Consider the following 22,590-nt stretch of genomic DNA (forward strand, 5'->3'; position numbering starts at 1 on the left):
TATAGCGGTTGTTAAATTTTATGTTGTTTTTTAAAACTGTATGCTAAGGCCGTGGACCATTTAAAAAAACTAGGATTTAAAAAAAACTGCGATTTATTTTGTTGCGCTTATATGCTACAAATCGCTAACAAAACCGTCACCTTTTAATTTCAATTTTGTAAAATATTACAGTAAAAGTCTAGATAAAATGTTATTGTATATAGAAGCTTGTGCTACAATCATTTACTTCATGTTTAAAAAATGTTAAAGATTTTCGGAAAGCGTATGTAAAATAAAGCCAACGCTATATCAATGGTTGACATGTTATCCGCCCACTTTGTGGATTGAACAATGGATGGGTGTAACATTACTGGGGCAATATATCGCACATATTACAATCTCACGCCAGTCGCTAACTGCACTAGGAGGTTTGAGGAATAAAATGAGTGTATTACGTGAAGAAGTACTGATAAAAAGCCTAAAAAATGTTAGCCTACAACGATTGCGGTATCTTAAGATGGACATGGACAGACTGGCCACGGATTCACGCATTCAAGATGAAAACTCGTTTTGGTCGGCGTTGGAATTTCACGAAATTAAGTAGGATGTAGATTATTACTTCTCAAGTGTTGCATGCGCTGCGTAAACTCAAGTATTTACTGCTGGTAACAAGATTGTATATGAGTTTCAATATTCTAAACAAACGTTAAAATAACGTGATCGGGTGACACTATACGGTACATAAAGACAAATTGTTTTAAATTCTCGTCAAGCTTTCGCACAACCGTGTTCACTGATAAAGTATGGTTGTGCGACAGCTTGTCAAGAATTGAATGCCATTTTTTTTTTGTAGTGCCACCCGATTAACCTATTCACGATTTAACAAATTCGTAAATTTACAAAAATTGAAATAAAGATCAAACTTTATGTGGTGTATGTGTAATATTAGATTATTACTTTGTGTTGATTGGTAATTATTAAGAAGCTTTTAAAACACCCGAAAACACCATTGTTATGTATTGTTAACAATTAGGGACTGGTTAACACTCTAAAAAAACTTTTAAGCCTTGATGAGCGAACCAGAAGGGAGTTCGGCCAAATTATCATCGATAATCGTGGAGTGAACATTGAAATTGCACTCCGCCACTTGAAGAAGGCGCAAAGACAAACAGGTGAGTCTGACTCTTTTGATAAATGCATTTTTAAATTATTTTGAATTGAAACTGTTTATTTGTAGGACGAGACAGTGTTGAAGTGCTACCAAAGGAACCAGAGAAACCAGCAATAACAACCGATAAAAAGTTTGTGTTACAGCTATATTTTACAAAATTGCAAAACGCTTACGAAGCAATTAGGCCTATCTAGGCCTATAGATTAACAACGATACAGTAACAAAGTTTGTTTGGTGAATTTGCTGAAAAAAATCAGGAAAACGTAATGTTTAGATTGTCACCACCTCCTACCACAATAACTGAGTTCAAACCGCCTACACCAACTGGAAAACGCAACTACAAACTAGACAAACTTCGAACGAAAGCCTTGGGGATCGGAAAGCTTAGAGTGGCATTTAGAAAAAGTGGCGGAACAGCACCAGACCAACCTCTGAAAGCAACCGGTGACGGACAGCTGGAGTCGGCAACCTCAAGTGAAAAAACGAAGAAAAACGTAGAAAATTCACCGAAACAAGGTACGCCCCGTCACTCTACAGCTGTTACAAGTTTAACTCCAAAAGAAGTTAAGGGTCAAGTTTTAGTTTTAAGTCAGTCAACCTAATTTTAAATATAACTCACAGGTTAATTTGGTAAATTTTCCTGAATTCGTACTTACAAGTCTTTAAATTAGTGGAACTTACTATAGCTTCAATGTTATTTTTCAGAGCCAAATCAAGTTCAAACTGACGAAAATCGCCCGACGAAGCCAAGCACAGAAGAACAGCCTCCTTTTCTTAAAATATTACTGCAACAGCCATCGTCCTCGGACCAAAATTCGACTTCAGACGAAAAGCAACAACCTTCACAAGAACAAAAGGACAACGAAGGCAAAGCAGAGTCGCCAACACTGGACATGAACAAGGATGAAGGTGGTGAGAAGGGTGATAAAAGGGATGAAAAGAGGCCTCCTTTGGACGAAAGCGAACTGAATCGAATTACGGCAAAATACACTGAAAAGACGCAAAATCAAACGGAAGACAGTTCCAAGGAGAAGGAGAATAACAAAGATGAGCTTCCCATCACCAACGATAATGGAGAGGCGACCGTTGGAAGTGATCAAGATAGTAAAATCAAAAGCAAAGTGTTAGAAGACCTACCTACCCCTGAAGTCAGAAAAGAGGCTGAAACAAAAGAAGACCCAGAAAAACAAACTGGATTGGATGAATTGCCAGCCGAAAGCAAAGAGTCAATCGGACAAGAAACCGACCCAGTTCAAATGACAAAAGCTCAGGAAGACCTGCCATCTGACACTGATGAACAATCGGCAGATGCACAAGAACATTTGTCAGACGATGCGCAAAAACCCGATGACGCGCACAACCCCAGCTCAGCCAAAATAGATGACGTCACGACCGAATTTGTAAACAGGCAAAAATTGATTTCAGAAAAAGATCTGCAGAGCGATCTCACGTCAGACGAAACTAATCCAGAACCAATAGAAAATGGCGATCCAAATCACAACACTCCTGCGAGTGAATCACTAGACGACAATACCGCTGATTCTCAAAACGCAGAACCTAACCTCGATAAACAGAATGACGTCACACCCAGCAATGGCAATGCTACGGAAGGCGGTTCGGAAGGAATCGACGCAGGACCCAGTCCTGGAAGCGAGACTGAAGAGCCCGACGATAAAGACTTGGCCGCGGAGAAAGACGGACTGAAGTTGAAAGCTAACTTTGATCAAGAGTGCGAGAGTGCAGAGAGTTCGCCGCGAGGAAAAAACCGTGATCCGGAGAAACAAAAAAACGAATCAACAAAAAAACAGAAAAAGCGAAAACGCGAAAAGAAAAAGGGCCCTGTCGCACCAGAGACGCAAAGTAACAAAAACGAACAAATCCCTGCTAAGAAGGAAGAAAGTATTCCGGAAAAGAATGAGGAAGACCAACCTCTGATTCCTGACAACAGCTCTTTGACTGGTGAGTCCTCTGGTGACGAAGCGGGCGACTTTTTCGGCCCAAGCGTTGTCAGATCTGTTAAAGTCCACGTCGGAACTACCGAGGTGGAGTTGTTTGATACCAGCGATGTTGGTCTACAAAATTTTCCCGCTCCGGTCGATATGAGTCAAGTCGACCTATCCATCGAATGGGTGTAAGTTGGAATTATTTTTAAAACGTGATCTATCGAAAAAGCGCGCTATTCGAAAAATACAGCACTTTTGTAAGACATTTATAGAGAAATGTATTTCGACTAGAATGGCATTTATCGGTTATTCGTCGCCATGGCCATATTTATTTATTTAAACGAATTGATGTTATTTGTTAGAAATTCATTTTTTTCGATAAACATTGCCAACTTTGGTATTTTTCAAAAGCAAGCTATTAACAAAAACAATGTGATAAACCAACGCTTCGGTAGCATTTTGTAACATGGCTAAAGGTAATAGTTAAAACAATATATAAAAACCATCAAAAACTTGTGTTTAAATATTAAAAATGTTTCAATGCTATATATTTTTAAATATTTCTGACCGTATCGAACATAGAGAAAGCATGAAATCAAAAAAGGAATATTAAACATATAACATTTTGTCGTGTAGTTACGGGTGCAACACGAAACTCTCACAATGCATGATCTCGAACGCGAATGGAGAACTAATTTACTTCTCCGGCCGAATCGTGATTATTTACAACCACCTTCGCAAGACGCAGAGACATTACATGGAACACAGCGGCATAGTTACAAGGTTAGTATAAGCATAATTTTTTACGCACGTATGACCTTTTTGCCAAACCGCTAGTATTTTGCTACTTGCTTAACGAGCCAAATTTGTGCGCTTGCTTTCAGGGCTACAAATTCGGACTCGGGACTCGAGTAAGGCCACGTTAAAATACCCGAGTCCAGAGTCCGACGTGTGCATGTGCAGTACCAAATTTTGAAACTGAAACGGCCGCCAACTGTAAATTGTAAAGACGGAATAGCATATGGTAGATATTGTTCAACCATGTATTGCGAATGAATGAGTTATACCACACCCCTATGAGTGGATTGCTCAATATTCACCGTATCGTAAATTGGTGGATACAGTCTGTAGAGTCTGAGCCGAACTCAGAACTAAATTACACATTTGGCCGAAGTCGAACTCGGGACTCGGAAGTTTTATTTGTGTTTATTTTTGGGGGGGCTGAAGTCGAACTCGAGTTATTTTTAACCGACTCCGCAGCCCCAGGCCTACTTTTTTTAATAAGCCAAATAGTGTATATTAGTGTTTAACTTCAACTCTGAAATTATAATAGATTTTCTTACTGAACCAGCAAAGTCACGTCACGTTGATTAAGCTGTACTCACATTTAACTATGCTCATCCAACGACTGGTAATCTGCAACATCCTTAATTTCTTGATTTCGCTTTTGCACCCGCAACCAGCTGTTTCGTTATAAAGTAATTTACCTTCTATGATAAGACAACTCAATAAGAAACAACCATAAAATAGCGTCTCCCGTTTAATTCCTTAAATACTGTTAAAACGTACAACCAACTTTTTCAGCATCGCCTGTCACCCGACCGAACCGCGAATTGCGTCTGCCCAGCTGTCCAGCCCTGTCCAGGTAGCCCCTTGTGACGAAACGTCGTCCCAGGTCGGCTTCGGCCAGGTCCACGTCCGGATCTGGAACTCGGAATCCTTGGAAACCATCACGGTGCTGGGCCTGGGTTTGCTTAGATGCCCGGTGCTGAAAATGCAGTTCTTGGATTTCCAGGTTAGAGAGTACGGCGGGAACGTTAACTTACCCTTCTACGCATAAACAATTATTTGGTAACTACAGCCGTGTTAGAGTTTGAAAAAAGGCTTAGACCTCACTGTTTCGAGTTAGTTATGACGAGGTTTTAGAGGTTAGATTAAAGTTATAGGCCAAATCCTAGTTTTAGTGTTGTAAAATCTTGTACATATATTTCTAAACTTGATTCAGGCCTATAAATAAGTGGCGAGGCAAGTGAAATAATATATTTTAATTATGGTAATCAATTTCTTCCAAAAGCAATATAACAGAGAAGAACAAATTACCAAACAACATTACGATTTTTATATTATAGCTCATTGTGAAATGGAGATTACCAACAAAATAGATTGTGTTAAATTACTATTCAACATCTCTCTTTAAAAAAGCAATTTCTCATTAAGGCTCTCTGAGGTTGTTTCGTCGGGTCCTTACCCTAAAACTTTTTATTGACGACTGACTAATGTCTTATTGATCACTGACTTTCTCAGGATCACTTTGTCACGCTGGAGAATGACGACAATTGCACGATGACCTTGTGGCGCGGCGGTTGCAAGGTCACGAGCAGAACAACGGCTCTGGAAACAAAGATTCCAGAAGCCTCCATGGTCAAGTCGAATACCAACAAGAACGAACTAAAAAGGCCAAAAACAAGCGGAAAACGGGTGACGGATGCGAAGAAACACCAGGAAAAGAAGCAGCCAGGTTTCCGTCAGCTTTACAAATTCATATATGTTTATTTTTATGAAATCGTGACTCTGGTCTATAAACCTACAACAACGAACATTATTTGGGTTAGAGTGAAGAGTAACGTTTGGGTTTGGGTAGGTTAAGCAATATTATTAAATATTAATACTTGACCAACCCTCACCCAAACACTAACAGACACCACAACCCAAATATTGTGCGTTGCTTTAATAATTGATTCAACGCTGTGGTAGGATTCTACACCAGCGCCGAAATCATTGACACCAACCAAGAAATTAAACTCACAAATCCTGATGAGCATCTAGTTTAACGGTTCGCAATTATGTACTCTGTACCTCTACGTCTATATCCACCTAACCAAAACATCGTTTTCTGTGTTGTAACAATTTAAACAGTATCTTGCATGAAGTGCACTTCACTTTTTTTTTTGATTGGACACCTTTTCGGACAAATTGACCAAATTAACGTATTTCTATAATAGAAAATAATACAAATTAACGTATTTTCATTTTCTATATAGCCTACAGCGGACTGGACTTAGATTAGAATATTGTTAAAATATATACACATTTCCCCCATTTTGAACACGTTTACTTGGTTAAAATATATTTCGTTTTTTCTGTTTGCCCTACAAAGATTTAGTTTCCAATTTCGAAATTTTAATGTTGTTTTGTTTTAAGCTCTTTGGCTTGTCATGGTATTGACTAGGAAACAAGTTTGATGGAAAACTATAGTATACTTACTGGTAACCTGCTATTTGTTGAAAACGATTTGACTTGTGGATTTAAATTATTTTGCAAACATTATGAAGTTTACTAGGCCATTAAAAAGTAATAGGGGTTTAACCCTGACTGCAATACAATAAAGCTGTAAAGCTCAGCGTGAACCCAAACGGACCGAGGTGCGTTGGGGCGATTAACACGGGCGAGGGGCAGTTCGTGACGGCCGGTAAACTTCAGCTGCAGCTCTGGCGTCTCTTGGACGAGTACGACGACGAATACGTGCAAGGGGAAGGAGAGGGCACTCAACTGTCGCTCCCCGTTACGTAAGAAAAACTCGCTTTAGATGATTTTGCGTAGATTTAAGGTGTAAACTATAATTTCAGACGTAAAAAAGTTTTTTTAAGTTAAGGTGTAGAAATATACAAATATAAAATGGAAGGCTATAAATGTTATCAAGATGCATTTTCAAAAAGAAATCGCAAATTTTTAATTTAATATTCCACTTGAGTTTTTATTTTTTTTGTTTTAACTTGTTTCCCCCTTTGCAAATTGATTAAAAGGAATGTAACTTTCGATTGATAACTGGTCAAACGGTTAATCCAAAACAGCACGCGTTTTCAATGAGATGCTTTTTCAAGTCATTAACAAGGTCGAATCGACTTAGGTAAGGATATACTTATCTTTGTTTGAAATAACATTGGTGAATAGAGTCGTATACATTTAAAGTCCCAATATAATTTATTACCCAAATTAGGGGTTACCAAAATACAGCAAGGGTAATTCTACCGGTCAGCGGCAAATTTTCTTAATTAAGTTGAACTGTTAAATTTAGGATACAACTTCAAACTAATTTAGAAATTATAAACTCAACAACAATTTATTACTATAATTTTTTTTAAGTTTTTTGCAAAGGTTTTTTGTTATTTCCTTTGTTTAAGGATAATCAAGTTAAAAACGCTTCACGCCAAAAAATTTAACTTGCCTGCGATCGCCAATCCTTACAGTCCAGCCATATATATAAAAAAAAAACAGTTTGGTGACTTTGGTGACCCCTGACCTAAACTAATGAGTAAAGCTGTAAATTAGCTCTTCGATATTCGCACTGACTAACGATAACGCATGCAGCATACATGATGGGTCGGTCTAGCACAGGGGTTCTTAAACTTTTTTCTCCGCGGACCCCTATATTGTTTTTTGCTTCGCGTGGACCACGGTAAGCAAGAAATTAAAAAAAAATGACGTCATAAATTGACGTCTTAATACAAATAGACTGTAGAAATCTGCAGTTTTCAGTCCACAAAATGTGAAAAGGAGAATAGAAATAGAGACATTCAATGCAAAAACGTTTCAATTTTAATTAAATTATTTCCTTAGAAAAATTGATTACTTCCTAATTATACACCAATATTTTAATTTGTCCTTCACGGACCCCCTAAAACTAGTTCACGGACCGCTAAGGGGTCCATGGACCCCAGTTTAAGAACCCCTGGTCTAGCAGGATTGCTAGGCAAGGTTGCAACTCAAAAAACAGTAAGATTCAACTCACGGTGTCTTTTAAACTTTTGAGAGTTTGACCAATATTAAGGTAGCCAACTTAAATACTACTGTAGGCCAGATAATGGTCTAGCCTTTTTGTATATCCCTGGCTGATTTCGGGCACGCGATGACTTAGGCATCTTTAAATTGATTTCTAGAGGCGACGTCGGCAAGCAATTCTTCAAAGCCGAGTTCTTCTCGTGCTCTTACTCAACGAACCACTTTAGCGACGGATCCCTGCTCACAGGCGACTCTAACGGGACTCTGCTCCTCTGGTCGGAAGAAAGCAAGACGCCGACTCGCGGTTTTGCGCATGCTCACGAGTGCCATCTGTCGGCGGTTTGCGTGAACGATGACGGTAAGTCTTGTCATTAAAGTTTTTACTGAAGTTTTTGGCGTTTGATATACGACACTAAAAATGAAAGGAAGCCGCACCGTTTAAAGTAAATTAGGGAAGCGAGGCGTCGCAATACGTTATCGAAATCTTTATTTATTTTAGCTAATTTAAAAAAGGAGTTGAAAAATAACGAAACTTTTTCATTTTATACGAATCTTTAAAGCGGGTTGTCTTATATTTATACACGTGCACCGAAACTGAGACTCTTAAGCTTGTGAATAAGTGACAAAAATTGCATAGCTCTTGTTGGATGATCTTTGCTGTCATAGCCGGAACGACAATCTCGTTATTGCTTTAAACACGATTGCTCATAGACTCAACCTACTGTCTTCGACCGCAGTTTAACCCGTAAACCTTACTACCAGGCATTATCTTCACCTCGGGTTCACGTGACCGCACTGTGAAGGCGTTCGCTTGTCGCAAGTCCAAGTTGGAGTGTTGCGGACAGGTCAAGCTGCCACCGGGCTTCGGTTCCGCCACTTGCCTGGCCACTGTGTCCAAAACGCTCTTCGTGGCCACAGACAGCAACGCCATCCTTGCAATAGGAGTCGGCCTTGACCAGCAGGAGGCCAGTTACGGCGCTGGGCAGGGACTTAAGATGATGCATAAACGATCTCAGTCCACCCACTCGTTGAAGAACAAGGTTTCCGATTTCAAACCGCCTCAAGAGGAGCAGCAGCCGGAAAGGAGGTCCTCCCTGTTCTCCTCCTGGGAGGAGGCGGAGGTTGCGAGGAGCGTGGGAAAGAAGGAGAGCGTGGTCGCCAAAATTGATGCAATGACATCGAAGAAGCGAAAAATGAGAGGTGGGGATGTTTTTTTTTTGTACGGTAGTAAACCGAAAGCCATCGCAGACTCACCGAATCTGTCGATCAATCAAGCAAGCTAGAAAAACAACAAGCCTGCAGTGAGGTTCGAACTCACGAACTCCGGTATTTATATGGTAGTTGCATATTTAACAGTTAGAATTAAGCTTCCTTCGCTGGTGAGGTGGCATTATAAATCAGGTGAAAAATGTCGATTAAAACCATGGGGCTCTAATATTGAAAGGTTGTCATGACAAAGATTTATCGCGGTGGAATTAAAAGTAAGCTATTGTATGTTATTTTTACCACATTTATAGGGACGCAGAATCTTCGCGCTTACCACGAGTCGCTGTCGAAAGCCCAAGAAGACGCAGAGGTGAAGACGCCCATGAGACATCTCGCCAAAAGTGCTGGGTATGTCAAAATTTAATTGTGATGCGTATAAGCCAGTGGTTCTCAACCGGGGTGCCGCGGCACTCTAGGGTGCCACTTTGTAACGTTCATGGGTGCCAAGAGATATTTCAATTCTTTACAATTTCAATTTTTGCTTTATTGGTAAGCTTCTTGATACAAAATATTTTTTTTACAAAAGTGCCAAAAATTAAAATGTGCTTTTCAACCTTGTTGCACAGTTAGTGTGTTGTTTCACACTCGTTTATTGTAACGTTACAGTTAATCACTCAGCAAAAAATAGAAAGGGTGCCGCGAAATATTTATAATTCGATATAGGGTGCCGCAAGCCAAATAAGGTTGCGAAACACTGCTATAGGCTTTAATTTTGAATGTTATTGCATAAAAAATTACTATAAAAAACATCGCATGCTCATGATTTCCCTTAATTTGGCCTACAAAGCTGTTTTAATCTCATACACGTGTTAACATTTCTTAAAATTTCCTAAAAAGATTTTCCACCAGAATGATACGAGCCTACAACTCGTGTTAAGTGTAGTTTAATGAAAATAGTAAATTCTTAATGCGATTTTAGACTTAGGAGAAAAGTTTACGACAAATCACCTTCACACGCGTGGAAAACCCCAGAGGAAATCTTCAACCTTCACGACAGCAGGAATGCGATCACGAGCTATCCGCGGTTGCGTGCTCACGAGAGGATTTTACTAAGGTGAGGTTACTTTTTTAAGTGACTAAATACCTAATTGACAGTTTTCTTTCGTACAATTTTGTTTTTATGAACATTTTAAGGCTACATGTTAAACAAACTTCATTTGTCATTTCAAAATCAATAAGGCACATAAAGTCACCATACCGGCAAAATTCATAAACCATGACAAAAATACATCATTTGATCTTTAATCTTATTGTCAGCATTGCGTTATTGTACCCTAATGTTTCACCTTGTACCGTGCAAGATGTATATACGAAACATAGAAGAAGCAATTATCATTACAAACAAATTGTAATGCATCGCAATTACCCGATTGCGCGCAATAAAATCGCAAATTAATCTCTTAGATTTCCAAATAACAGTTGAAAATAGGAATAACAAATCGCGCAAAAGTAGACAAAGTTTTTTTCCAGACATCAGCAAACCTTTGTCCGACAATTATTTGCATCTATATTTTTTAAAACGTTTTGATACAATTTGAAGGGAGAAAACCCGCAGTGAAGAGCCAGCCAAACCAGTTGAGCCGTGCGCGGCTGAAAACACAGTCAAGTGCTTGGATGTGTTTTATAACGAGGACTTGTTGAGTCATGATGAGAGAAGCATGTTCGTCGCTGCCTCCGACGATGGATGGTTGGTGCTTTATAACGCGAAACACCACTCGTAAGTTAAAGAGTGTAACGTATGACAACGAAAAAATGGGTTTACACTAACCGTGTCTTTTGATTGCCAAGAATGCTTGTTGGCCTTTGTTCATTAGGTATGCATTTTCAAGTTGGTTTCGAAAAAGTTGCCTAACTCTAAATAACTTTTCTCTGAAATAATATTCATCTATATAAAGTATGCAAAACTTTACACAGTCAAATTCGTTATTTATAGCACATAGGCGTGCAAGATGTACGAAACATACAAAGAAATATACAAAGATACAAAGAATCTTTTCTACCCCCAATTAAACCATATTGCATTTTTATCATTCTAATGGTCAGTTTTTCAACCCATGATTCCCTGACTTAAGTCGTCGTTAGTTTTGCATAGGTCACCAACTGTAATATTTCACATGGTTATAGATTTATTCAGATTGTTTGAGCAAGATTTATCCAAATTGAAAAAAAATCGCAATACGAAGATTTTGGCTCATATTAATTAAATTTTAAGCATAATTTTGCTATTGTCTTATTTTTGTTTTGTTCACTTTAGCTTCAAAAAGTTCAGTGGTCATAATTAGGTCACCCGAGCTTGGAGTGTTTCATTTACGATTAATCTATGGCTCGCCGCGAAAAGGTTTATAAACACCGTACAAAGTCACACATGGGCATCTGGTACTTCAGCGTGGATATATGTTACGTCACAGAATCGTTGGAAGATGCAAGGTGCCGGAGCTTTCTGGAGTCACGTGTCTCGACACTTGCGCGCGCCGCGAACTGGTTGCCATCGGAACCGCTGTCGGGAAAGTTACAGTGGCAAGAATAAACAAAAACGCTTTTGAGGTAAGAGAAAAATTTATTTCTGAAGTAAAAAAATAAAATTTTATCATTTTAAATACTGTTTTTTTTTTTATTTTGGCTAGCTAACCGAGGTTAAATTTGGAACCCGTGGCTGGAAAGGGGTGTGATACAGGGGGAGATTAAATATTTAATATTCCAATTATTTGCCAGGTAAAAACTTTATGATTTCGATTTATGTTTGGGGTTTTCATTATAACTTTAGAGACCTGCCTTGTAAAAATCTGTGACGCATTTTTTCTGAAATGTGATCATGCCTGTGAAGGGGTCACAACTCACGAGAGGTTAGTATAACCACTGTGCAGAGGCTTACATATGTCCCCGGGCGCCAAGGTACAGGGACGCCAAAATGAGGTTTACAAATGCTAAAATGAAGCTTCTCCTTCTATAAATACAATGTTCTATTAAAGTTTGAACGCTCTATTAAAGTTTTGAATGAAATTTGGCCCCGTGCGCAAATTTGTCCCTGTGCGCAAAAATAGACTGGATACGCCTCTGCTATTGTGCTATATAGCTTAATATGTCTAATGTACCAGCTCTTGTTTAGCTCTTCGCTCCAGTGGCGTGCGTTTGTTCAAGAGGAGGAAACTCCAGAATCAACCAGATCCGCTTTTCTCCTGACGGATGCAAGCTCGCCGTGTCGGTCGGTTATGACATCATAATATACGGCGACATCGGCCGAGATCAAGTTGTTGAGTTGGGAAGGTGAGGGACGTTGCAAAGAGAGTTGATTTGTTAAGTGTTTGTCGCTAAAGATGTTTAACCGCATGCTTGATTCACTTTTTGTTGCAGATGTTCTGATGCTGGCCACACATCGCAGTTCATCACGGGATTGGATTGGTCAACCAAGAAATTCCGTGGGGCCTATTTTCTGCGCACATCCAGCATAAAACAAGGTATATAAATCAGCGAGTGGAACAGTTTGAGTTTTCCGGTTCAGGTTCTGTTCGGGTTCAAGGATGTTTTTTAAATCCGGTTCGGTTTTGGTTTCGGTTCGGAGGAATTTAAAAGTTCCGGTGCAGTTTGGTTCGAGTAAATTATTTTCAACAGATAATCAAGTATACTTTTTTATAAAATTTTGAACGTGACATAACTTGAATCTGTAAAATGCAAGTTGTGACGTCATGCTGGGGTGAACCGTTTTTTGGCAGGTTCAGGTTCTTTCAAATTATTCAGTACAGTTCCAGGTCGACTCCAGAAAAAATGGCTGAAAACCGGTTTGTTAAGTTTCAGTTCGGGTTAGGTTCGATTCCCTGATATAAATATTTAGTTACAGTGACGACTTGCTCTAATTGCATTTTAAACGTTTAATGTATGATATGCTGTTTAAAGTCTATGTTTACGGAGCTAGCGTAAGCTAGCTTACAACAACTTGGCGGCCTGCTAGTTTCATGCATAAGTCTTATTTGCTCTTATCCCCAATCTATTTGCCCAGAAATAGAAACATTATTTTGGAATACAAGAACTATGCGAGCGACAAATCCAGAAGATCTTCCGCTTATTTCTTGGACATCCGCGTCATCTCCTTTCGACTACAGTCTGCAAGGTGTGTCAATTCAGCAAAGTGATTTCAGGCGATTTATTTAGACTTTTGTTGGCGCTTTACCTTAGTTATATTCGTAGCTTCCAAAACCAATTATGGTAAGTTTCGTTGAATTGATTAAAACATATCAAAATAGACTGACTATTTAATCAAATTCATTCAGCTGGACTTCTAAACAGAGAAGTGAACATCCGGTTTACATAAAGCGAAAATTGTTTAAGAGACTAATTTCTTATTTTAAACTTATATCCTACAAAAATTTGAACCAACCATCGGTATACATAATATGTAAAGTAAGAAAATTCTTCGATGAAAAATTAAAGTAGACCTAGTATATTATATACAGCGTTTGGCAATAGTTTTATAGAGCTGCAAACAGTTTGCTTTTCGATTTATCCCAGAATTAAACATCCTCGCATATATTTTGACAGGCCTGTGGTCAGAGTTTGACGAACACTCGTATTCCGCTCACGACCTAAGCGAATTTCCACGAAAACCAGGCATTACCGCAGATCGCGGCAGCAGTGGGCAACTGGTATGGGTTGGCGATGCTGATGGAAAGATTACCGCGTTGGCAATACCCGGGTCTAGCATGTCAACAACTTGCACCTACAGGTAAACTGGTATTTTGTCTATAGCTAATTAGGGTTTTTTTTTACTTTTTCCTTTTAGTTTAATTGACTGTGTGAAAGTAGAATAATTTTCTTACCGTACCGTATCGCATGGAAATTTTCAGAGATGATGTTACGAAGTTACATCAAAATAAAACACCTTATCTCTCGAGGTAGTGCACAAACATGCAACACAAAAACCTAGTTCAAACACTTTTAATGCAATCGCGGGCTTGACTGGTTAAAAAAGACGCGGCCTGGTAGAAGTAGAACATATTTTTTACCGTGAGTAGCCTACCCAAAAAAAAAGCACATACTTGAAATTCATCGTCGTGAGAATATAGGTCTAATTAAGTCCCGCGGGGCAAGAGAGCTGTTAACGTTTTAAACATTACTATTTTAACAACATTATAGCCTATACGAAAGTTGTTTTTGTGACAAGTCAGGGAGGTTACTAGTTTTGTACAGCGTGGTGTAATAATCTGCTGCTGTTTTTGCTCAGAGGACACATTTCTCGGATTACGCAACTTCGAAGCACGTCGGATAGATTAAGATTTTTAACAGCCGCGGAAAACGACGGGAGTCTGATTCAGTGGAAAGTCGGTCATGCGTAACTATTTCAAGAAGCTTACCAATAGAGAAAAAATTGAGATGCTAAATAATTTGAAATATCTCTCGGCACCATGGTTGAGAACCACTGGTCTATTTGGTGATTCGCAAGATTTATAAAAAAATAACAAACTAACAAATCAAACCTTTTTCGTGTCGTTATGTTAATCAGTATATAACAATGGTAAAAAAAACTATGGTGACTCAATCTTCGGCCACATGCTTTTTGATATATCCTACTTCAGGTTTTTTGTTTGCGCAATTCTAATATCACTATTGATATTTCGCAAACTTTCACCTAAAATGGATATAAGGGAGAGGTGTTGCAAACTGTGCATCGTTTCAGTTCTACAAACGTTATTCCGTTTCGTTCCTAAACTATTGCTTTAATAAAATGCTTGCCGATACTATTATACCCTTTTCGTTTGCAATCCAGTATAATATTACAAAACTGCAGCAATTAATTATAATTTTCTGAAGAAAAAAAGTGAATTTTGGTGAAAATTAGTAAAATTTCTATCGCTGGTTGCGTCGCGTCAAAACACACATTTCCAAAGCGTGACAAGGGAATAAGTTTGAGAACCACGTATATGAGGTATTCTAATCATTATTTACCAGTAATTCGAATTCCAACCAAGCCCTATGTGATAGAACTCATAACAATTTTAATCGACAATACGAGGCACTTGCTGAAACTTAAAAAAACATCACAAAATTGCACGTTATAGTGTATTTGGGGGTTAACGTTCCACTGCAATACACAGATAGCGTGGGCGCGGTTTGCCTTCGTTGTGGCAGTGTTAAAAAGGTAGAAAAAGACTTGCTGTGCCTCTCATAAACTTTGCTGAACCGAACCGTCTTGGGCGGAGAAGGTGAACACTTTGCAGTCGGCCCCACCGCTCACTATGCTCTGCGCAAAGCAAATTATAGACAATGTAAACTTCGCTTGTATATTGTGTACATTATAAGTGGGATTTTGAAACGCAGATCCGTTAATCAGACAGCGCAGTTCGAATAACGATAGTGTGGTTGCTTTCTGTTCGACTTTCGAGTATATTTGCAAGCTAAAAATAAATTGTTTCGGAGATATAAGTTTTATCTGGAATAGTTTTATTTGACAATCACCACCAAGAAAAATATATATGAATAGAACCAACGTTTATGTTGTGTTTGCAAATTAGGAAGATCCAAAATTGAAGAGTTTTTTGTATGTAAAAAAAAAACAATTTTAGTAATGCTTCACAGTTAAAATAAAGACAGCAGCAGTAAAGTGAGAGGTTGCAAGTTCCAACCTAACTACATGAAAGTGAATGCTGATCTAACCAGTGAGTGAATACAGAGCAAAAAGTAATATCTTTCAAGACTTACTAAGGTTACTGCTATGTTATGTAACGCGCGAATGTCGGACATAAGACACTTTGTCTTTCGATTTAGTTTGCAAAAAAAAAAAGCACAAGACTAACCTTTGATTTATGCCAATCAAGGCACATCACGCGGTCCGTGTGAGCTGTTAAGTCAAACAGTGGAGTTTTGGAACTAAAAGAAGTAAAATTAAATTAAAGGAGGATTTGTATTATATTATAAAGGGTGCATTTTAAGTGAACTATTAATTAACCACAAATGTCTATGTTATTGTCATGGTGAGTTTTTATTAAACTTTTTTTTTGTTTAGTTTTGGTCTTAATTATCTAAATTCGTTGGAGTCTTTATTCCTTGTTATAATTTGTCAAATTTTGTGAAACAGCACCTAATTATCGTTTTTAGCACAGTACAATTACTCAACACAAGATTTTACCTTCTAATGTCCCACATTTTAACGACGGTATCAAACGACGAGGATGCGAGCAGGTTTGGGTTGGTCGTGCACCACTTGGCACAGGTCACCCAACCGTGGTGTGACGTCAAATTGCACTTCACTACCGAGCCTGGATGTCAATAAAAACTGATTTACGCCGATGACAAACAATTTTAAAATCACCAAAGAAAGACTAATAACTTTGTTATCCACGACTAAAGTTGCCTAAGAAACGAATAAAATAATTTAAAAACACGTTTCTTTAATATAACAAATTAAAGTATAGGTTACAAAAAATGTAGGTTTATTTTTTAAGCGTACTTCAGTGTCACAAAATTTGCAAAAGTTAGATTTTTTTCAAGTTTACTGAAACCATAATGTAATTGAAAGTGAATGTCTAAGCCAAAATGTTCGACATCATCGTGATAAAGGGGTTTCGATATGCGCTTGAATCACCATCAGTTGTTGTGACTGAAATATATCCAACCTAACTTATAAAACGTAGGACGCATTGTTTATCTAAAAGTCACCTAAGACTTGAGTCACATTAATCAACTGATGAGATGATACAAGTTCGTATTAAAATGGTTTTATTAATATAAAGACGATTTTTTAAGTATTTGGCATAGACATTAACATTTAGGCTACGTCGCATATCCGTGCATAGTGAACCTAAATACAAACGTTGTGTTTTATATATCTGCATCAATACCTGAACTTCTCGGATCCCAGAGCCGTACATGCCGATCGGTGTTTCCAGTTACCAACATGTTATTTAAATGGGAATAATCAACAGACAAAACAGCTTTTGATCCACGCTGGAAAAGAAAGCAAGCCATCCTTAATATTAAGTTTAACCCTTGTAATATAAAACACGACAATATTATAATAGAAAACGATATGAAGTACCGGCAAATCTAAATTAATCTCTGTAAACATAACTAGTCAGACTAGCGTTTCTCAACCTACGAGTCCCGACCCAAAATTGGATCACCGTTCGACTGGGTCGTCAAACTGTAGTACATTAGAAACACGGAGTTACACTAAAAGAATTAAAGTATTATTTATAGGTACAGGACAAACCTACATTTTCATCTGTTAACATTTTTAGGCATGTCATAATAATAAAATGACCTAATGTTAAATTACTTCAACTACGAAGGATAACAGTTTTCTAACTACTGCTATACAGAACTTAAAATCATTTGAATTTAATAAATTCATTAAAATTAAGATACTGATGATACTTTTAGTAGGAAAATATATATATCATATTGTAACACCGAAACAAACTGATTTTCTGTTTACTAAGTTCCGTACAATCTTTATCCTTGATTTGCAACCAGAATCGTTGTTTTCATCATTCGGATTCAGGGAGAATTTGTTATTCAAAAAATGTTCTGATTACTTCTATTGTTACACTTACATCCAATCAATTTTTAAAAGAATGCAATCAATTTTTAAGCTACTAACCAGTTGTGACTTTTCCCTTCCCTCGCTTGCATCCCACAACCTTAAGGTGTGGTCCCACGAGGCACTACACAACTCGTTCTCGTCGATCCAGACCACTCCGGTAACGACCTCTGTGTGACCTGACAAGGTCATGTGGGCTGCCTGCAAATTTGAAAAGTGAATTTAAAATACGGATTTTGAGCCCGGCAGCAAGCCTAATCATAAGTAAAGAATACTAATTTGGAAAAGTTTTTTAATGTTATAAAGTGATGTGAAATTAAAATTGCTACTATATATATTATTTATTTACACCAGGGGTGAACAAACTGCAAACCGCGGAGTTAGTTCTTCCAGACCGCATCATATTTCCTAAAATATGGTTAATAATTGTCAACTAAAATTGGCTCGTATAAGTATAAACTACATTTTAAGTAAATTTAAAAATAAAGGATACAAACAGTAAGCTGTTCATCCAGCCTAAAAAGGTATTTCTTATTCTAGCCATTTACAAAAAAAGTTTGGTAACACCTGATTTAGACATTAAACAATTTAAAAAAAAAGATTATCATTCTATTAGGTTATGACAAAAAAATAGCTTTAAAAAATTCCGAATTTTTTTTTAAAGGCATCTTACTCTTGAAAAGCCATTCTTCTCTAGCTTGGCTCTTTTCTTATTACTGGCGGAGTTGTATTGTTCTTCCTCGGCCGTGCCCTTTTCCATTTCCAAACTGGACGACCAGAATTTAACTGTGCAATCCCACGAGCCAGATGCAATCTGCGATCACACAAGAATCGAATAAACTCAAACACCACAGTAAGTCGGGGAAATACTGATCTAGCAGGGGTGGCATCAACATTTAAGCTGGTCGGTTGAATCTGTTTCGTGTAGAACGGTTGTGAGAAACCATATATTTTTTTAGACTATGAAACACACACTTTAAAATGTTACTACAACCTAAGGGCTTCAAAGAACTTTTTAAGATTCCCCAAATAAACAAAATAAAATTTGGTACAAAACACCACAGAACTTTAATATATTTGATACTAATAATTTGGAATAATTTATTTTGACAACAACAACCTCCTTTGAATAAACTATAAAAATAGAGGACCTAAGGGCAATAATTATAAAAAAATACCTTCATATGTTTGTGATTTACAGCCAAACACTCCACACTCCTGGAATGCCCTTTACAGACAAACTTGGGCCTCAAGGAGTCTTTTCCGGTGTCATACTTCCACAATATAAGCCTTTGATCTTGAGATGAACTTGCAAGATGCTTCACACCTTTATCTTATGACAAAAAAGAAAACAAAACCTTTTTTCTCCATCTGTAAACCTTTAACACCAAATGATTTAGTCTGATTACTAATTGAAAACTCTATATCGGGTTTCTCAGATGAACTTGCAAGATGCTTCACACCTTTATCTTATGACAAAAAAGAAAACAAAACCTTTTTTCTCCATCTGTAAACCTTTAACACCAAATGATTTAGTCTGATTACTAATTGAAAACTCTATATCGGGTTTCTCAAACTTTAGGGCTTGTATCTTGTTAATTGAGGAGTTAGTAAAAAGGGTCATCCAACGTTTTTTTAAAGTCACAAGAGGAGTTTGGATGTTACAAACACCAAATAAATATAGAAAACTAATAGAAATATTCATTTTAGGAGCCTCAATTTTAAATGCAGGTTCCATACCCCCTGGATTATAACATTTAATTCACTAATTAATTTAGTATTTAATTGCCTTCTAAACACTAAAATAAAAAAAAAGTAGCCTGGCAGTTTAAACAACTAGTAAACTCATCACACTACATCTAAATATTTGTAAGTACCATCTTGTTGAAGCCATACAACAGACTTGACCGGTTCGCTGTGACTTATACCAGTTGCCAACTTTTCACCAGTCTTTTTGCTCCATACATTCACACTGCAATCATAAGACCCTGTAAAATCAAACAAATTTACTATGTTTATGCCATTTGTTACGTGTTTATCAACACGTTAAACACCCAAATTGATCCGCTCTGAAGGATTAGTCAACCTGTACTTTTCACTAAATTCTAAATATAAAATAAAAAACATTGCAATGTAGGCCAAAATACACATATGTGTAGTGTGTGTGTCTTTCATTGAATGATACTGTATGGTAGATCTCCTTCGTGTGAAGTTTCTTGTACTATCAGAATGTAGCAAGCATTTGTGTATGGTTTTTTCTTGACTTGCTCTTCTCTGAGCTTGTATCACTCAGTTGGTAGAGCTACAGTCCTGGTATGACTGGAACTCATGAGTTCGAACCTCACTGCAGGCTACTTGTTTTTCTAACTTGCCTTGCTTGCATCATTGATCGACAGATTCCGTGAGTCTGCGATGGCTTTTCGTGTGTAGGCCAAAATAGTTTGTTATTTTTATTTTTATACAGTTTTGTATTACTCGCGCTGGATAAAACAGATTCTAGTATAAAGCAATCAATCAAGTAACACAAAAATGAAATACCTGTCAAAATATAACTGTCATCAACTTTTACCCCACTAATCCAGTCATTTTCTGACAAAGTGTGCTGAAGGGATGGTGCAGTTTGGGCTTCGAAGTATTCTACTGGCAAGACAGATTCCTATCAAAGGGACAAATTATAACTTACTAAAGAAGAATTTGACAATATTGTACATTATAAAATAGTCAGAATTTGGCATTACTATAGTTTGAAAGTAAAATATTCTTTTGCAAGCAAATGCTAAACAAAGTAGAAATATTTTAAATATAGTATTTAAAAACAAACAGCTTGAAACAATTCAAATCTTTTAAGGCAGATGTTTTGTTTGATATGCAAATTTAACTTGTTCGAAAGAAACAAATATATTTTTAAATTATTGAACATTAGGCCATGCCATTAATATTTAAAATTGGAATGTACTTTTATTTAGAGGCGGTCAGTATATTTTATAAATTAACATACCACAGACAAACCCTTTTCTTCAATATGTTCAAGTAAGGCACTTCTCAGAAATTCTCCATTCACCACAAAATCAAAGTTGTGGTTATCCTGTTGGATTTTCGAGTCCTAGATTAGAAATATGTATAAGTTTAGGAACGATAGTTGGATCTGGCAAAAATTGGTGTAAAAAGCATCTGTTGAATAGGACACTAAAGTAAATAAGTTTATATAAGAGAAGACAGATTTATAAGAGATAACTTGGTGGCAGACTGTCAGTACTACCAAGGTAAAAAAATTGTTTTACAGACCAAAGTCTTGAAGGCATGATTACTAATAAGACAACTAACTGATGGTCCTTAATAAACAACACAAACAAACAAGCGTAGGATTATATAGGTTTACTAGGTAGTCTGAAAAGGTGCATTACTATTATTAAATTCAGATATTTTTTTGAGGACTAGATGACAGTTCCTACAAAGCATCATTTTTATTAAAAATCCTAAAGGTAAATTATAAAATAGAGTTTTCAGCTTGTAATCAAATCATTACTAAAATGTTATAATATTAAATAAATACAATATTAAATCTTCATTTATATATACTTTTTTAAATGATAAAAAACATTAAAATCTATGCAAAAAGTTAAAAATCTTCCAAACACATTTAAGAGGTAGATACCTGTTCGAGAAGAAGCTTGTTTATCAGATCACTTAGTTGTTCCCCGGTTGTTGTTCCTAACACTGAAAATGGTGATTCACCAACTTTGTACCTAGCAAGCATTTAAAACAAATGTTTTATTTATTTCAGAAATACATGAAAGGTGTCTCTCTAATTGAGTCTAATAATTTTTTTTAAAACTTGGGCGCTAATATATAATCCCATGAGAGCGTTCAAACAATTATTAAAGCAAACATACAATATGGGGGGTAATACTAATTTAGGGAATAATGAATGGTCGGAATGGTCGGAACGCTCACTAATTTAAGTGTTACCCCGTTAAAACAATCATTAAACCAACGCACAATATTTGAGTTAAGGTGGGTCAAGTGTTATTATATTTAATAATAATACTGTGAGCATTCCGACTATTCATCATTGCGTAAATTAGTGTTACCCCAATGTGGGTTAAGGTGTCGGCTATAGTGTTTGGGTGAGGATGGGTCAAGTAATATTATTTGACATTATTGCTTACCCTACCCAAACACTAATTCGCACCCTAACTCAAATAATGTTCGCTGTGGTATAAAGCTAGACCAGCGCCAAGGTTTATTCTAGTTTAACTTAGCATATTTACCTTTCTTGTTGAGTAAAAAACTTGACCTGAATTTGAGCCATTTTTTGTTGTAGCTCAAAAATACCCTTTTTCGTGCTAAGTTCAGATAGCAAAAGAGTGGGTAACAAAGTGTTAAGCCTTTTTGTGTAAATATCTAAACCTAAACTTTACATTACAACTTAAAAAAGTTTTTTTAGCAACAGCATGTTTTATTTTCCGCACTCAAGCGTAGAAATAAATCAACCGTCACAATAATCATTTTTAGTCATAGAATACTTTCTAATTTGGTAAATTTACCGTATATTTTTTTGTTAAACTATTAAAAAAAATTGTATATATGTAACGCACCATAATTTACACGGGTTACATTTTGCTTTACATCAGTTTAAAAAGCTGATTATAGAACTTGAACACACTTTAGTTGGCTATGACCCAAACAGTTTACAAGTTCCAATTTTATTGACAACGATAAAGACACCTCAAACGCACAAAATGACAGCAAAGACATTAGATACATATAAATCAAAAGATCAGCCCTCTGTCACAGTATATTTACGTTATTGCATATTGTTTGTATCAAAGAGACTAAAAAACCCTTTGATGTTCACATGCTGCATTAATATTGAAAGACCCGTAACCTAGAAATATGCTGGATATAGTTTAGTAAGAAAA

General features: G+C 36.9%; 2 protein-coding genes across 2 annotated transcripts; one reads left to right on the top strand and one right to left on the bottom strand.

Moving 5' to 3' along the window:
• The first annotated feature begins 421 nt into the window (after positions 1 to 421).
• Positions 422 to 14,714, top strand: LOC146163512 (uncharacterized). The gene is made up of 20 exons (XM_083380528.1): positions 422 to 579; positions 1,045 to 1,151; positions 1,217 to 1,280; positions 1,425 to 1,666; positions 1,856 to 3,281; positions 3,730 to 3,876; positions 4,678 to 4,888; positions 5,398 to 5,611; positions 6,482 to 6,659; positions 8,031 to 8,230; positions 8,635 to 9,072; positions 9,390 to 9,486; positions 10,058 to 10,192; positions 10,679 to 10,855; positions 11,547 to 11,682; positions 12,245 to 12,402; positions 12,490 to 12,593; positions 13,133 to 13,243; positions 13,672 to 13,855; positions 14,354 to 14,714. The coding sequence occupies exons 1-20, from the start codon at positions 422 to 424 to the stop codon at positions 14,463 to 14,465; spliced, it is 4,599 nt and encodes a 1,532-aa protein (XP_083236654.1). The 3' UTR covers positions 14,466 to 14,714.
• Positions 14,715 to 15,231: 517 nt separating this feature from the next.
• Positions 15,232 to 22,126, bottom strand: LOC146163513 (ribosome biogenesis protein wdr12-like). The gene is made up of 12 exons (XM_083382349.1): positions 21,940 to 22,126; positions 21,324 to 21,414; positions 20,667 to 20,771; positions 20,207 to 20,324; positions 19,546 to 19,656; positions 18,847 to 19,001; positions 18,342 to 18,482; positions 17,729 to 17,869; positions 16,968 to 17,073; positions 16,256 to 16,385; positions 15,924 to 15,996; positions 15,232 to 15,370 (listed from the first exon to the last, which is right to left on the bottom strand). The coding sequence occupies exons 1-12, from the start codon at positions 21,978 to 21,980 to the stop codon at positions 15,293 to 15,295; spliced, it is 1,290 nt and encodes a 429-aa protein (XP_083238475.1). The 5' UTR covers positions 21,981 to 22,126; the 3' UTR covers positions 15,232 to 15,292.
• Positions 22,127 to 22,590: the final 464 nt, after the last annotated feature.

The sequence above is a fragment of the Ascidiella aspersa genome, chromosome 2, assembly GCF_963924565.1.
Source record: "Ascidiella aspersa chromosome 2, kaAscAspe10.2, whole genome shotgun sequence".
NCBI classification, from domain to species: Eukaryota; Metazoa; Chordata; class Ascidiacea; order Phlebobranchia; family Ascidiidae; genus Ascidiella; species Ascidiella aspersa.